Source organism: Oryza sativa, chromosome 6, assembly GCF_034140825.1.
Source record: "Oryza sativa Japonica Group chromosome 6, ASM3414082v1".
Taxonomy (NCBI): domain Eukaryota; kingdom Viridiplantae; phylum Streptophyta; class Magnoliopsida; order Poales; family Poaceae; genus Oryza; species Oryza sativa.
In genome coordinates, this window is record NC_089040.1 from 27887197 (window position 1) to 27903334 (window position 16138).

Below are 16138 nucleotides of genomic sequence, written 5' to 3' on the forward strand. Positions count from 1 at the left end.
CTCCACATCCCATACGCACACAATACCTCCATCGTATGCCATATGAAATCTCCATCAACCACGTGCATCAACTCTAGCCTAAGTATCCCGCATGATCTCTGACCACCACGACGTCGCCTTATCCCCAAGCCGACTCCCGGTCCATCACCGCAAATACTCTCCCGAGACATCGAGTCACCTACACATGGAACAAACAAAGAAATCATATTCCGAGACCAAGCTATCTCCAACTTGACTCATAGTAGCAAACAACAGTATTACATACGTATAGTATCCATCTAGAAGCCATAATCATGAAATAAACTCGGATATCCAAATAAACAACCCGAAACCAAAACCGACACAGTGTCGGCCGGTCAGACCGCGAGCTGGCCGGTCCGACCGCACATTACATGCCGGTCTGACCGGCAACACCTGCCCGGTCTGACCGGTCACATAAAATGATAAACCTGCGGTCACCTGTGAAATCCAATCATCTCCAAAACCACTTCGTGAAAAGATTCCAAATAACAAAACCAATAATCTCCAATGCCCAATTGTTCATCACAGAATAATAATCAAAAACACCTTTGATTTTACACTATGTAATTAAGTTATTTGAATGCAAGGATATGCATATCATTTTCCCAGGAGATCATAAAGATATATATATATACACACACACACACACACACATCATATCAATCTCAGACATACATGTGCCAATATCCAATAACGATGGGTGTGCAAATAAACACTTGGGGAGAATGTGTTTCTGAAAAAATGTTTATTAACCTTTGCCGTTTGATACTATGTTGACTATAGATATAGCCCAACTCACCTTTAACTGTTCCGTTTGAAACAATTGTGAGCAGCCCGTAACTTGCTTTCCCACAAACATTTCCAAAACTAGTCAAAAACTGACGGTTGTTTCCCTCTTTCACATCATGGAAGTATTTGAAAAAGGGCTTGGCGAAAAAGTATTTGAAAAAGGCAAAAATGATTTGGTCACGCTGAAAAATTATGACTTTAGCTTTATACCATAGAAAGTTATGGGTACACTTTAATGCCACTAAAGAGATCATATTATTCAATTTTATGCTATTCCATTCACTAATATTAGAAGTATGTCTTGTTTATCTTTTTTCATGAAACCCGCTAAACAAAATAACACCATTATCACACTGTTAGCCATTCTCTGTTCACTATGAACACTATCACTCTCTCAAAGCACATAACAGAATGGTATATCTTTATTAATATAAAAACAATGTTGTTCTCCTTCCGTCTCCTCCCACCGCAAGATAGAACCAGTAAAGAAACTCCTAGCCCATCCCCAATAAGGACCTTGAAGCCCATTCCATTGGTATGGACTGTTACAATGCACAAAGGCTTAGTAACTGGAAAAATGTAAAATTTGAGTGACACACTAAAGTGCAACCATGTTTTCCAATGGTAATAGTATACTATGAACCTAAGGTGATGATATTTGTGTGTAACAAACTAATCAAAATTTCCCTCCAAAACTGCTGTTGATTAGAATGTCCATTTTGTGAAGACTTTGCATTTCTCCAAGTATTGGACAGTAGAACTACTGTCCATGAGTCAGTCTAGCTACGTACCCAGATTATGGCAGCTATCTATTCGTCAGAACTCAGGATTGCAACTTGCAATATGGTGGGGAGTGTTCACACTTCACAAAATTCAGATCATCTGCGCGGAATCCAATATACAGACTGCTGCTGCTCCTCCACGGTAGTACTAAGAGCAAGTTTAACAGTATAGCCAACTGTTGGCTTTAATTATTTAAAGTTAATTTAATAGCTAATTTATACAATAGTTTTATATTGTCTGATCTCACCTATCATGTACACATGTATCTTATAGTCTGTGCTACAGCTAGCTACAAGTTTGTAGCCCGCTGTTTTTCTCTATCATCTTTTATCTTCTTAAAATATATTTATAGCTTATTTATAATCTGCTACTGTACGTGCTCTAACTCCACTCGCGTAAAGAGCAAACAAAAAGCAAGCTAGCTAGGGCTGCATGCGAGGGAACAGCGGCCTAGCTCCATTTTGGTCAAGGAGACCGCCCATAGGACCCCATGAAACGCCTCCACGTTGTCGACCATTACTACTCACACCTCCTCCTCTTTAGATTCGCAAAACAAGGCTAGGTTTTAAAGTATTTCCCTACTTTGCTCTTATCCCTAAATCACTCTCTTTAAATTAATCAAACTCATCTTGGCCTTTGTGCTCTCCCTCTATCTCCTCTCTCCTCTCTAGTTCTTGGACGTATTCGTTACAGCCCAGCAATTGCATGTAACATTAATTCCAAAATGCACAAATTGTGGACAGCTGAGAGAGAGAGAGTAGCTAGCAGTCAGCCACTCATGTTACTCAGCAGTGTATGTCGCACATTCAACTTCATTCCAATCTATATATAACACACACTTGGGTATTCTCTCATTCTCTCCTTAGCACAACACTGGTCTACATCGATCAATAGCTTTATAGTTATCCTTCCCTCTCATAAGCTCAAACAAACGCTGGTCAAGTGCTCTTCAAGATCGGCGCATCGATCATATCTATCGCCATGGACATGGACATGAGCTCGGCTTATCCTCACCATTGGCTCTCCTTCTCCCTCTCTAACAACTACCACCATGGCCTCCTTGAGGCCCTCTCTACCACATCTGCACCTCCACTTGGTAATATATGAGCATCTCAAATAATGCACTATTCATAATCTTTCATGTGCATGCATGTTTGCTAAACTAATGCCATGTGGATTAGTAGGACATGCATCTGTGTTCATCATCACTAAGTATCATTATTTTTCTGTGTTTTCTGGTGTAGGAGAGGAGGGGCCAGCGGAGGGCGCTCCGAAGATGGAGGATTTCCTCGGCGGCCTAGGCGGAGGCGGCGGCGCCGTCGCCGCCGCTCCGGCAGCTGCCCCGGAGGATCAGCTCAGCTGCGGCGAGCTTGGTAGCATCGCCGCCGGGTTCTTGCGCCGGTACCCAGCGCCTGAGAACGCCGGCGGGGTGACCATCGCAATGGCGACCGACGCGGCGGCGGAGCTGGCCGATCCGGCGAGGAGGACCGCCGAGACGTTCGGGCAACGGACGTCCATCTACCGTGGTGTCACTAGGTATATATATTTTGCGATAACACATGGATCCATAGAGATGATCTATCTATCTAATCTAGCTACTCGATCCCAGCTCTCACAGCGCCCAAATAGCTAGGTGCATGCATGCATGTAGTTAGTTATACTACTAGCAGTACACTAACGACACTAGTAGTCGTTCATGGTTAAAATGTCATTTTAACTTATAGCTAAAAATAATCATGCAAGCATGACAATGAGCTGAAAAATAATATAATCAACAAGTTTTTGATAAGGGATGTTGGGTATTGGGAAAATGCATCAGGCACCGGTGGACGGGGAGGTACGAGGCGCACCTGTGGGACAATAGCTGCCGCCGGGAAGGCCAAAGCCGCAAAGGCCGCCAAGGTTTGTGCATGCATGTCATAACCCATATCCAACAAATTAATCTGCAAATTTTAGCATATGGACGTTACATTGTTGATCACTAATTAACATTTGTACCTGCTTTTCTCCAACCTAATTTCTCGCCTGTTGGCGGACCGCCGGTGATGATACTCCATCAGTCTACTTAGGTATGTCGTCATTATTTGCAACATCTATATATCTTAATTAGTTAGTTTCTTTTCCATTCGTTCACCTTGAGACTTACTGTAAAAGTTGGGGGATTAAACAAAACTTTCAGGAGGTTATGATAAGGAGGAGAAGGCCGCAAGAGCTTACGACCTCGCCGCCCTAAAGTACTGGGGTCCAACCACCACGACGAACTTCCCTGTAAGTACTTGTTGCAACAGTCAACTTATTATTGCCAGCCCCATCAATTAATACATTATTCGATCTTTACACATATGGCATGCATGTATGTGCTTATCCTGGTCGCTGAGGAGATAGTAGAGTACTAGTTATATACAGTCAACGTTCATACATGTATTATACGATGTACTACGATACGTGTACTCGTACATTCGTACTTACCTAGTGATAAATTTACCTGCACCGATCGATGACTGTAGGTTGCCAACTACGAGACGGAGCTGGAGGAGATGAAGTCCATGACGCGGCAGGAGTTCATCGCGTCGCTGCGCAGGTGAGACGAAACAGTAGTCATCCGGAAAGTTTATTTATTTATTTATTTTGGAGAAGCAGCAGTAATCCAGAGTCACATGCTTAGGAGAAACAACCCTTTTCCACGTACACCTTGCCATACGCGTGTACGCGTGCGTGCACGTACGGCTGCGCACTGCTTTTACTGTTCTCACACTTGTCACATGTTGACCTCATTGTGTGTGTTCCAACTCTGTTTTCTTTTTTTTTTCAGGAAGAGCAGCGGCTTCTCAAGAGGGGCTTCCATCTACAGAGGAGTAACAAGGTATAAGATTGAGTTACAACAATAAATATCTCCCTGAAATACTTAGTATGGTAGTATCAAGTTGCATCATTCGGAGCACTAGCTACTACTAGGTAAGTATATTCTGCTGGGTCACATATTCGGTGAAAACCATCAAATAAATGAAAATCTATAATAACTAGATCTGTTTTAACCTAAAATTTGTCTTTTCACCTAAAAGTTGAGTATAGATTTGAGATTTAGTACAAACGAATTTTATGCCTAGATTTATCTCCAATAATTTTTTCATCAATTTAAAGAATTTGTAGGTACGACTTTCATGGATTTTCACTTATTCGATTGTTAATTTTCACTAGATATTCCCCATCCTATACTACGGTAAAAAAACATTAGCCCTCCTTCTCTTCCCTTATCCTGTGTATAAAAAAAACCGCTACAGAAACAAACTGGTGCATCCGTGATTAGCCAAGAAAAAAAAATTAAAAAATTTAAAACCTTATCTCCCATATCAAATTAAACCACGTTCTATAAATTCCGTTATACCACACGGGCATGCGACTAGTTTGGGGACAAAATTCTAGAAGTTCTAGTTTTTGAACTCTAGTATCAAGTTGCAGCATTCAGAGCCGCTCTTCTTTTTTTTTTCTTTTCTTAGTAAAAAAAAACTGTGACAATGGGAGCCTAATGTTTGGAGTGCAGACATCATCAGCACGGCCGGTGGCAAGCGAGGATCGGCAGGGTGGCCGGAAACAAGGACCTGTACTTGGGCACTTTCAGTAAGCTAGCCTCGATCTTTTCAAATACATATAAACAAACGCTAAGACCATTGAGATGCATGGTTGTTGGCAAATTTTCCTAAATGTCCCATGCACCGCGCGCAGGCACGCAGGAGGAGGCTGCCGAGGCGTACGACATTGCCGCTATCAAGTTCAGGGGGCTCAACGCCGTCACCAACTTCGACATGAGCCGCTACGACGTCGACAGCATCCTCAACAGCGACCTGCCGGTCGGCGGCGGAGCCGCCACGCGCGCCTCTAAGTTCCCCTCTGACCCATCGCTGCCGCTGCCGTCGCCTGCCATGCCACCGTCGGAGAAGGACTACTGGTCCCTCCTTGCCCTGCACTACCACCACCACCAGCAGCAGCAGCAGCAGCAGCAGTTTCCTGCTTCTGCATTTGACACCTACGGCTGCTCCTCCGGCGTGAACGTGGACTTCACAATGGGGACTAGCAGCCACAGCGGCAGCAACAGCAACAGCAGCAGCAGCAGCGCCATATGGGGCACAGCCGCCGGCGCAGCGATGGGGAGGCAGCAAAACGGCGGCAGCAGCAACAAGCAGAGCAACAGCTACTCCGGTAACAACATTCCTTATGCTGCTGCAGCAGCTATGACTTCTGGATCAGCACTCTACGGGGGCTCCACCGGTAGCAACGGGACATGGGTGGCGAGTAACACGAGCACGGCTCCCCACTTCTACAACTATTTGTTTGGGATGGAGTAGGTGGACTTACTGGCTCTATTAGCTTCATTAGCTGAAACGAGTGGTAGGCCTAGGACTGACATGGAACTGATCAAAAGTTTTGGCTGCTGATGCATGCAGGAATGCAATGCAATGCATCCTTAAGATTATTCTTTTGCTTCCCTGACATAGTCCTGTAGCAGAGAAACTCATGTATCACCAGTGTTTCTAATTCAAGCTCATTTTTTTAACTAGTTCCATTGTCAGCTACTCCATTTGTTTCATATTATAAGTCATTTTGATGTTTTTTTTTAGTTAAATTTCTTTAAATTTGACCGAGTTCATAGAAAAATATAGCAACATTGTCAACCCAAACAAATATATTATCAAAATATATTCAATATTACATTTAGCGAAACTAAATTGGTTATGTAGATATTGTTAATTTTTTCTATAAACTTAATCAAATCTAAAAAAAATTTGACTAGAAAAAAAATCAACACGACTTATAATATGAAACGGTGGGAGTACAACATAAGTGTGTTTGAAAATGTGTATCCATCTATATGAAAACGTTTCGAATTTCCATGCCAGGTGAATAACAGTAAAAGAACTTTCAAGATAATTAGATAATGGTGCATACTTGAAGTCAAATTTTGTCGCGGGGGAATCCGCCAGGGTTCAGAATAGTGTAGAACTGTAGATACCTTGAAGAATCACCTGCACAAAATCAGACGGACATATAGCAACATTAGATATATGAAATTAAATATATCAGTAGGCTGAAGAAACACGTGTAACACAAACAGTAATGATAAAAAAATCATTTACACATTCAACAGCAGTGATCCCCATACCTTGAAGGGAATGTACGGTGGAGCGGTGAAATGCATTGAGATCGGAAAGAACATCAATGGTGAAAGAACTCAGCTGGGCACTGCATAATTGGAATTAAGCACAATAGAATCAGTCAACAAGGACATTTAACTATCCTCTGCACCCGCAAGACAATCTTATCCAAGGCACACGATAACAATCTCCTGCAACATCAAAGGACATGTCTCATTATCTAAAAAAACCAAAGGGACATCGCTTAGTCTTATCTGATTCATATCTATATATATAATGTCAAATTGTCAGTATATATTAGTGAAGTTCACAAATCTTACTCTATTTCAACTGGTTGAACAGCAGGTGGCGTCTCTGAGAACTTATTAATACTTTCAGAATTTGATGAAAAATGCAGAAGGAGCCACCAAGTGTCACCTGCAATGTTCTCTTGTCAAAAAAACATAAAGCACACAACAATAGGAAATAGCTGCATGCAGATGATATTAATGCTAATGATCTCATTTGCTCTGTAAATTTACAGGAATTAATCAGTACATGGAATAAAGTGAAGTGTTGATCCCACATGGGATCAAAGGACAAGCAGTACTACAACCATTAAGATGCCAAGACTAGCTAGCTTTCAAGATTCTTACTGGGGACATCGCACGCATTTGTAGACTATCTAGCCCAAGAGGACCTAAAACTACTACTTAATTCACTCCTTTTGATAAGCTTGCTGGGGGGACTAATGCATGAAGACGCAACCAGCGCTAATTACCTCCCTAACTATCTCTCTCTGCAGTTGACCAGTCAAAAAATGAGGCTATCATCAAGTATGGGACTATATGTACGGCTAGTAACTTGTTCCATATTTCCACATGTTAATACCATTGGACCAAACTGTTTTCCTCACAACTATCTACGAACTGGAACCACGTTGCCTCACGCATGGCTGCAGGTTTGCATGCCTTCCTTCTTTCTATACTCGTCCCCCTTTAGTCTCACAAATCCTAGCATATCTCTCTTAATTTACTACAATCAACAGCTCCTTCAATGTACATAGAGACAACAAGACAATCCTTTGACCAAATAGCATAATCCAAACAATGGTTACCAGAGGTAAAGTAAAGCTGAAGAAAAGGGAATAGTTACTGCCAATAACATCATAATGAGGGAAGAAGTAACCAAAATGGTATTATTAAACCTGATCACATAGGACTGTGCGTTACAACAACTTGCAAGGTATCAGCGTGCTGAATTATTTACAGATTGGCGTAAATCCAAAGGCTGTGTCTAATTTCTAACAACCAAGGCTATGCACTGGTTACAAGGACCCTTGGAGAATTATATCAGACGAGGTGGTATAGGGTGGACCAAGGTGCAACATTAGGGCAGTAATCATAATATCAGAAATCAACAAGAGATTTGAATTGAATGTTCATGCATGTTGACATATTTGAGTTTCAAGTAACTACCAGGAATTGCAAAATATAACTTATATAATTATTTTACTGAAAAACACTGCCAACCCAACCTTTTCTAACAAAAAAAACAATATGGAACCCTATACTGTATAAAAAAATTAAACTTTGACCAACTGACAACAGCCAGCAAGACAAAACTAAAACAGCTATCTGCTAAATATACTTTAGGATGTCTTTTTTCGACGTAAACTGATTCAGACCATTCAGATTCTCTCATTACTGCTTTTGCGTTCCAACATTCCATAAATTAAGGCAGGTGAACCCTTTTAGCTTAGAAAAAGATGATTGGCAAAGTGGGTCACTAGTCAAATACAGCACTGTAAAAAGGTCCTTCCTTTGGTTGTATGTGCGGAGCCTTTCCCTTGGTTTTAGAAAGAGTTGTTTGTTGGTTGCCCCTTTTGTCATGTTTCACATTTGTAATTTGTAAGTTCTGTCGGCACTGGAATTTCAATTGAGTGGCTCTCCAACCATCATACAAGCTGTACCCCAAAAAGGCACTGATGAATCAAACTATAATTAGGAGATTAAAATGGTGTCAATATGCCATGTTTCCGTGACTTCTTCTTTCATCTTATAACCTTATATCTATTTTCTTGGATCAAATTTACATGAGCATGCTAAATGCAAGCATAAATCATGCAAATGTATTCATGCGTTTGAATAGATACTCGTTGAGTAATTGTATAAGAAGAAGGAAACAACACTGGAAAATTAAATTCAAAATTAGTAGAAACTACACATAAATAAGTAAACAAGACAGTAATCCAAACTTCCCAGGATGAACAGAGTCAAAGATTCAAAATAAGTGAACTGAAAAGTTCCAAACCAAATGACATCTTATAATAAGATTCAACGACATTCTAGTGTTACCTTTCCGCACTAGGACCAGGATGTAAGTGAAACATGTGCGCATTTTGTTCATGGGTCTCAATAATGTACTAGCGCGTGCCTCATGCAAGACAAAGATTATACATTAGATTAACCAGCTATTAATCTATAGTCAGATTTGCTAGAAGAATCTCAGACGCTTGTGCTTGATTTTTTGTTAATTGACTGTGCAGTGCTCCATAAACCTATTGAATTTGAAACGGTCACAGGGCAAACTAATTATTTCTTACTGAGAATGGGCGAGAGCATTGCATGCCATTTCATTAGAAAAGAGAAGCACTTTCAGCTAAATTTAACAGTTTTTAGGATATTTTGCTAAAAAGCTGTTTAAAGATTTCATTACTGTTGTAGCGTGCAACTACATGCATCACACAGTGCTGGATGTAGGTCCCAATAGCACTAATGGTGGATCTGAAGTCAACTATTTTTTTGAGTGCACAATGCTGTATTGTCCATAATTGGTTCCCAGACTGTCCATTTTCCAAAGGTATGTTCCCACATAATTGATTTAGTGTTTGCAGAACATAGCTCTATGACAACAGCACTATGACCACATATGGCAGTAGGTAAATACAAACATTCTTTAACAAAGGGTTACACCTTGACCAGGTAATCCTGAATAGACTTAAAAGCCCAGAGAGAGAACTTTTAGCTTGTAATTTTTGCTTCTCTTTTGTTTTCTGTTTGTACATAAGTCTATATTAATTGCGGGACCCCCCCTGCAATGGTTTCAGTCAAAAAAGATAATGCATCTAACGGTCTTTTTGAACCAAACCTTGCTATTTAAATACAAAAAGTAATATTGGCATATAATTGTCAAGATATGGAATTAAAATTGTAAAGCCTGAGTTTAATTTGTCAGATTGTAATAATCATTACTCAACTCAACAGAATATATTTTACTGACTTGTCAAGACTTGGACTCGCTTTCCAGATGATATGAAAATATGTGATTTTGTCTGATAAAAACTTTTCAATGAAGAGTCAACTACTAGGTTTGGCTCCTTAGGAAACATATATACAGGTGGCTCGATGACCAGGCCTGAGTCAAGATAGTTGTTTGCTGGAATGCTGGTTCTGACAGATAACTTACTCCGGATATATGCAAATTGGTTTTGATAGTAGGTTAGTATAAGTGGTCAAGGACATGTTCTGAAATAAGTCGACTGAAAGGTACACTTTAGGCTATTTTTCAGTTAATAATCTCTAGGTCATGTGTTTGGTCTTGTGCTATCTGGTGAAATATAGGCAGTGTTTAGTTCCCTTCAAACTTCCAAAAATTCCGTCACATCAAATGTTTGGACACATGCATGGAGCATTAAATGTGGACAAAAAAAAAACCAACTACATAGTTTGCATGTAAATTGCGAGACGAATCTTTTGAGCCTAATTACGCCATGATTTGACAATGTGATGCTACAGTAAACATTTGCTAATGACGGATTAATTAGGCTTAATAGATTAATAGATTTGTCTCGCAGTTTACAGGTGGAATCTGTAATTTGTTTTGTTATTAGTCTACGTTTAATACTTCAAATGTGTGTCCATATACTTAAAAAAAAATTGGCGCACGAACTAAACACGGCCATACTCTTCTGGGTCTAAGCTTTGTAAATGATGTATCCTTCACTACTTTAAATATTTGAGTTGGTGATTTAGATATTTGATCCTACACCACATCCCTCTCCCTTCCCACATCTACTCATATAAAAAGTTCAGCTCGAAAATATGTGAGCCCATCAACCTATCTTTGGACCCTTACTTCCTCAAGTGCATATGTAGATTTCTATTCCAAATAGATGAAATGGGCTACTTGTTGGAAACGTTTTAACACAAAAAAAAGACATGGCAGATTTCTGTTCCAAAAAATCAGAGCTACAGGTGAGGTTGCCAGTGCAAATTTCGCCAACAAATTCAACCCTGTTAATGAGAAAAGAACATGACGAATTAGAGATGTAATGATGTGAAAAGTCAAATGTGTACTTTTGTTTTCCTTTTCTGTCGCACTAATAAATTGCCCCTTTTATCCCACAAACGAAATTAAATTTCTTAGCAAAATTTTGCATGGAAATAAAAGTGTAAAACATAACCACACCTATAGCTATATTTTCAGATTTTTTTAAAAAAAAAACTGGAAGTCATGTTCTTTTAAGGAATTTCTAGCAAGTAGCTCATTTCAACCTGATAGGCTGATACCTCTCCTAGTTCCCCAACCGGATAACTTATAAGGACATACAGGAACTCCGAACTCATGTACAGTAAGGCAAATTAATCAATATGCTCTCATATCAAAGAAAAAAAAATACTCCACTGCAACTAGTCTATGAAGTTGTGAGTTTGAGAGGAGAGGAAAAGAGAAGATTGAGAAGATAAGCAAAACGAGGTGAGCCATTAGCGCATGATTAATTGAGTATAAACTATTTTAAACTTCAAAAATGGATTAATATGATTTTTTAAAGCAACTTTCGTATAGATTTTTTTTGCAAAAAATACACCATTTAGTAGTTCGGGAAACGTGCACGCGGAAAACGAAACAAACTTTCTCACAATCTCCTTGGGCCAAACGCAGTGAGAGACTGTTATGGGAAATGCAGATGGTTTGATGGTTTAATAATAAACAGTTAAACACACATGCAAGAATAGCATGTACTTTTAGTCTCTTTAATTGATTTTCTTCTAGAAAATGGACAAATCAGCTTGATGCTCTATAAGCACACGTGGTAAACTCATGATCCTTTTTCTTCAAAAGAATCATTATCATTGGATAGTACCAAAATAAGATGTTCAATAACACATAGAAAAGATGCTACTCACCAGATGTCCTAGGGTGATGAAGATGATATGGTGACTTCAGGTAAATGTAGTGAAAGAGAAGAATTAGCAAGAGAACTGAATCTTGCAATTTAAAATAAAAATTGAAAATATACAGCGATCGTTCATTTTCATCTGTTTTTAAGTGCTCGCATCTTCACAATTTTGAAGGTCAGGAATTTTCCTGGTTTAAGTTATTAAAAAGCATATACATACATGGCAGTTTGTCTACAGAGTACAGACTGTAGAAAATAATCAGATGGGGTTCTGGACTGACATACTAACAGTTACTAACTAATTCAAACTATGCACATCTGAAAATTAAAAGATTTCAGATGTATCTCAACTAAATTAAACATCACCAAGACCCATGCATAAGGAAAAGTATGGGAAAATGATTCAGCTGGTGACATTTGACGTTAAGGCACTGCTTCAACAATGATAAGGCTTATCAACTTACTTTTTTGCAATAAGTTTATACTTGTTTGTGTTACTCTAGATAAAATTCTGAGAAGTCTTCTTAAGTAGGAGTATCAGTTAACACAATGTTCTGGTTAGCCTGGCACAACAAAACACACTAAACAAGTTATACCATGGTAATATTGTGCTGCTACTGTGATGCCAAGAAAGAGGAAACAAGAAACACTGAAAAGGCAAAAAAGGAAAACTGAAAGGTTGATGAAAAGTAGGTGCTCAAATGTCCTCTATGTGTCTATTAGAAAGGCAGACATTCCAGTCAATCAAAGAGCCGTATATTTGATGTTCTTCGCTATATTCATGCAGTAGCTTTCGGCCTACTCCGATTTATAAAAGAATGAACTCATTAGAGACATGGTGAAGAATACATGACATCGATCTAGTACTTTCAACCCCAAGAAGCACATCAAATTCATCACTATTTTCATTTCCGTAGTCAATAACACACATGGTCCTAGAAAACCATGCTAGTTATGATTCGTAAGGATGGTCTGAGTACAGTATCTGGACTCTGAGAACTGAGAACTGCTGGAAAATATCCATATCTTGCAGTTGAACTAGGTCTATCTTCAAAAGTGTAAATGAAGATGTACCTGCTTGGCATGTTTTGAAACTCTTTGAGTCATGAAAACCATATGTGAGCACCTTCCTCACCTCTTGATTGCTGGATTCCTTGATTGATTTCATCCTAAAAAATGGAAACATAAGTTGATCACCAGTATAAAGGTAACAGTTTCTAAATATTTAAGAGGTGCACCATCTAACTGCTACAACCTGCTGGTAACCTTGCACAATTGTGAAGCAGCATGATTAGTTCAAATGGCTCGCATCACTATCAAAGATGAATAATCTGCATCCTACTCAAGTGAAAAGCTGCTATATGGAAGTTCCAAACATAGATTGCAAGTCGAATCCAAGATGCTGTTAGAACAAGGAGTAATAACTAGGCCTAGGCATATCTTATCTAAGAACTAAATCAGGACAATAGATGAACATATCTGCTGAATAAACCATTGACATATTGTAAAATAATGTCAGCATAAACTTGGTAAGCAAAATAAAGATTCTCTGAAGAACATATGCCATTCAAAAGAAATGGTGTTTCTGATATAAGGCATCCTCGCTCATAGACCATAGTAGGATCAATAAAGGACACTTGGAAATATTTTTCGCAGACAGGATATTTTGATTTTATATACTAGCTTGATTACGTTGATCCTCATGTGTTTGTCATCCTAGTCCAAATGTAATACATCACAGTAGTTCCTAATCTGCTTGTCTTACACGGTTACGCCCTACACTACTACTAGCTTATCGTTCACATAGCCCATATATCACAGACAAAGAATCAGTTTACAAAAAATCGGTTGTAATACTCTAGTTGCATAAGACACAGTTATGCAATGGTTCTTAATGTTTTGTGCTATTCTGTGAGGTGGTTTTACCAAATTACAGTATCGTAGTGGAAAACAGATACAACAAGATGATACTGATTACTAAGTTGGGGATGTGCAAGCAGTACAGATCGCCAAAGTTAGTGATAATCCCAACCCAAAAATGCCCCCAATTTGAAAAATTCATACTAAAAAATCACGCATGCTGCACAGCAGTAGCCATTTTGCATCCATCATCCTGGAAAAGAATCTAAGCTATAATTTCGATCCGGGCCAACCAAATCAATTCCAACTGAAACAACCTTTTTGGCCGGTTGAGAGCCTTTCATGATCAGAACTCAGTATCGCAAACAACCGCCCACATAAACCCTAAACCACATCACAGACGCGCGATCCACGGGAATTTGCGATTCCAATCTACAAACCTCGCCCCTCGCTTACCCATTGCTGCGGAGTAACGTTTGATTCGCGAATAGGTCATCAAAAATTCTCGCGAACAAACCCAAGCCCATTTGCCCGCTATTTCCGCTCGATTCAGCGAATCCGATCGGTGGTTGCCTTGAGATAGGGATGCGGGGGGAAGGGATTCGTGCGCACCTTGCTGGAATCGGGGGTGATTCGCCGGCGGAGATCCTCGAGACCGGAGGCGAGACGAGCTCCGCGCCGCGCGCGCGCCCGCGGCGTGTGGAGGTTGGGAGGAGTGAGAGAAGGCTTCGCGCCGAAGGATTTTTTTTAGTCTGTTCGTAAGCGAAGGGTTATGTGACTTAAGAGGCGTGTTGACGAAATTCGTAATGGCTCGTCGAAAGTGTATCGAGATTTGACGCAATCCAACTATGGAAGGCGAACGCACCCGGGAGGCCAACTGTGCTGTGCAGCGGTAACTGGGGCTTTCTGTAGCAGGAGTATTTTACACCGCAAAAGTCCAAAATCAATTGCAATCGAATGGCGGTGCTGTGCAGCTGCAGCCTACGACATTGAATTTAGGCCCTGTTTATATCTCATCTCAAAACTTTACACCCTCTCACATCAAACGTTTGAACACATGTAATAAGTATTAAATATAGACTAAAAAATAACTAATTACACAAATTGCGACTAATTTACGAGACGAATCTTTTAAACCTAATTGTTTTATGATTTGACAATATGGTGCTACAATATGGTGCTACAGTAACATTTGCTAAAACGGAGAGAGTACATACTTACCTATGTGGAGAAATATGAAAAAATCGTGTTTCTGCAATTGGTTTATTACTAATGAAGTCACGGTGTTAAAAATCTAATTTGATTTACATGATTCAATGGGGAAAAATGTGTTGATTTTTCTCTCACGCACATATCTTTTCAGGGCAATCTACAGCATTAGCACACTGCTAGCAATTGTTTGCACTTGGGAAGTCTTGTGCCAAGGTAGTACTCCTAGCTGATTGCACTTCTTAGATATCTCAGACTGCATGTATTAACAAAGCCATGTTGAGTGTTCCTGGAGTTTAGTGGATATGGGCAGGATGATATTCTTATAAGAAAATTTTTTTAAAAAAAAACAAGGGTATGTGTCGAGGGGGCGATTCCTCGGACAGCGGGAAGTGGAGACCCCTTCCCTGGTTCAAAGATTCGACCAAGGGGTTAGTAGTGAAAGATGACGGAAAAAGCTAAAAAAAAGAGAAGGTTTGCGGGGCCTGACCTCCCCGTAGAGCAAGATAAACTAGAGTTTATATAGGTTCAGACCACCCGGGGGTGTAATACCCTACTCTTGTGTTGGTTTTGTTGTTTTTCTCAAATCAGCTAAGAACAAGGGATGCCTTTTCATGCTACAAACAAGAAGTTCTGGTAAAAAAATCCAACCCTTCATCTAGCTTGTCCCCTTACTTTTATAAACTAAGGAGGGGCTCACAGTGCCATTAATCTACTTTCTTGCCTTGTCTTATCAGTCGTCTTATCAATGCCGGATGGTTCCCTTACACAGTCTTTTGAGTAACCTACTGAGATTCAAAACCTGTGTTACCCTGGGCACCCGAGCTTCTGTCCGAGACAGCTGGGTTGTGCCAGCTAGCCCACCACATGGCGAGTGGTGGGCCTGGTGGAACCCAGACTGCCTGAAACAGCGCCACGGTTCTGCTTCTGCCCGTTTGGCCTAATCAGGTGGCGCAGGGCATGCACGACACGCGTCCAAAGTGCCACCAGTGCTAATAACTCAGTGCTAGTGTCTTGTCCACGTCCTTTCAGCTCCAGACTTGCTGGGGCTCCCCATAAACCTGTTTCATTTATGGAGGAGAGGACTGCTTCACAACAGCCCGTGGCGCATGCCCGTTTCCCTGGCCGGTCCTGAAGTCGTGCCCTAAGGTGAGCCTGAGACCCA

At 40.3% G+C, this 16138-nt stretch overlaps 2 protein-coding genes across 2 annotated transcripts; one reads left to right on the top strand and one right to left on the bottom strand.

Annotated features, from left to right (window-relative positions):
- The first annotated feature begins 2457 nt into the window (after positions 1 to 2457).
- On the top strand, positions 2458 to 6148 carry LOC4341722 (AP2-like ethylene-responsive transcription factor AIL5). Its single transcript, XM_015786089.3, has 9 exons — positions 2458 to 2689; positions 2838 to 3129; positions 3413 to 3495; positions 3654 to 3662; positions 3773 to 3861; positions 4101 to 4174; positions 4406 to 4456; positions 5135 to 5211; positions 5317 to 6148. The coding sequence occupies exons 1-9, from the start codon at positions 2575 to 2577 to the stop codon at positions 5934 to 5936; spliced, it is 1410 nt and encodes a 469-aa protein (XP_015641575.1). The 5' UTR covers positions 2458 to 2574; the 3' UTR covers positions 5937 to 6148.
- On the bottom strand, positions 3870 to 14518 carry LOC107281180 (uncharacterized). The gene is made up of 6 exons (XM_066311900.1): positions 14377 to 14518; positions 12979 to 13073; positions 7064 to 7160; positions 6752 to 6831; positions 6538 to 6614; positions 3870 to 4438 (listed from the first exon to the last, which is right to left on the bottom strand). The coding sequence occupies exons 2-5, from the start codon at positions 13070 to 13072 to the stop codon at positions 6544 to 6546; spliced, it is 342 nt and encodes a 113-aa protein (XP_066167997.1). The 5' UTR covers position 13073; positions 14377 to 14518; the 3' UTR covers positions 3870 to 4438; positions 6538 to 6543.
- Between the last annotated feature and the right edge of the window lie 1620 nt (positions 14519 to 16138).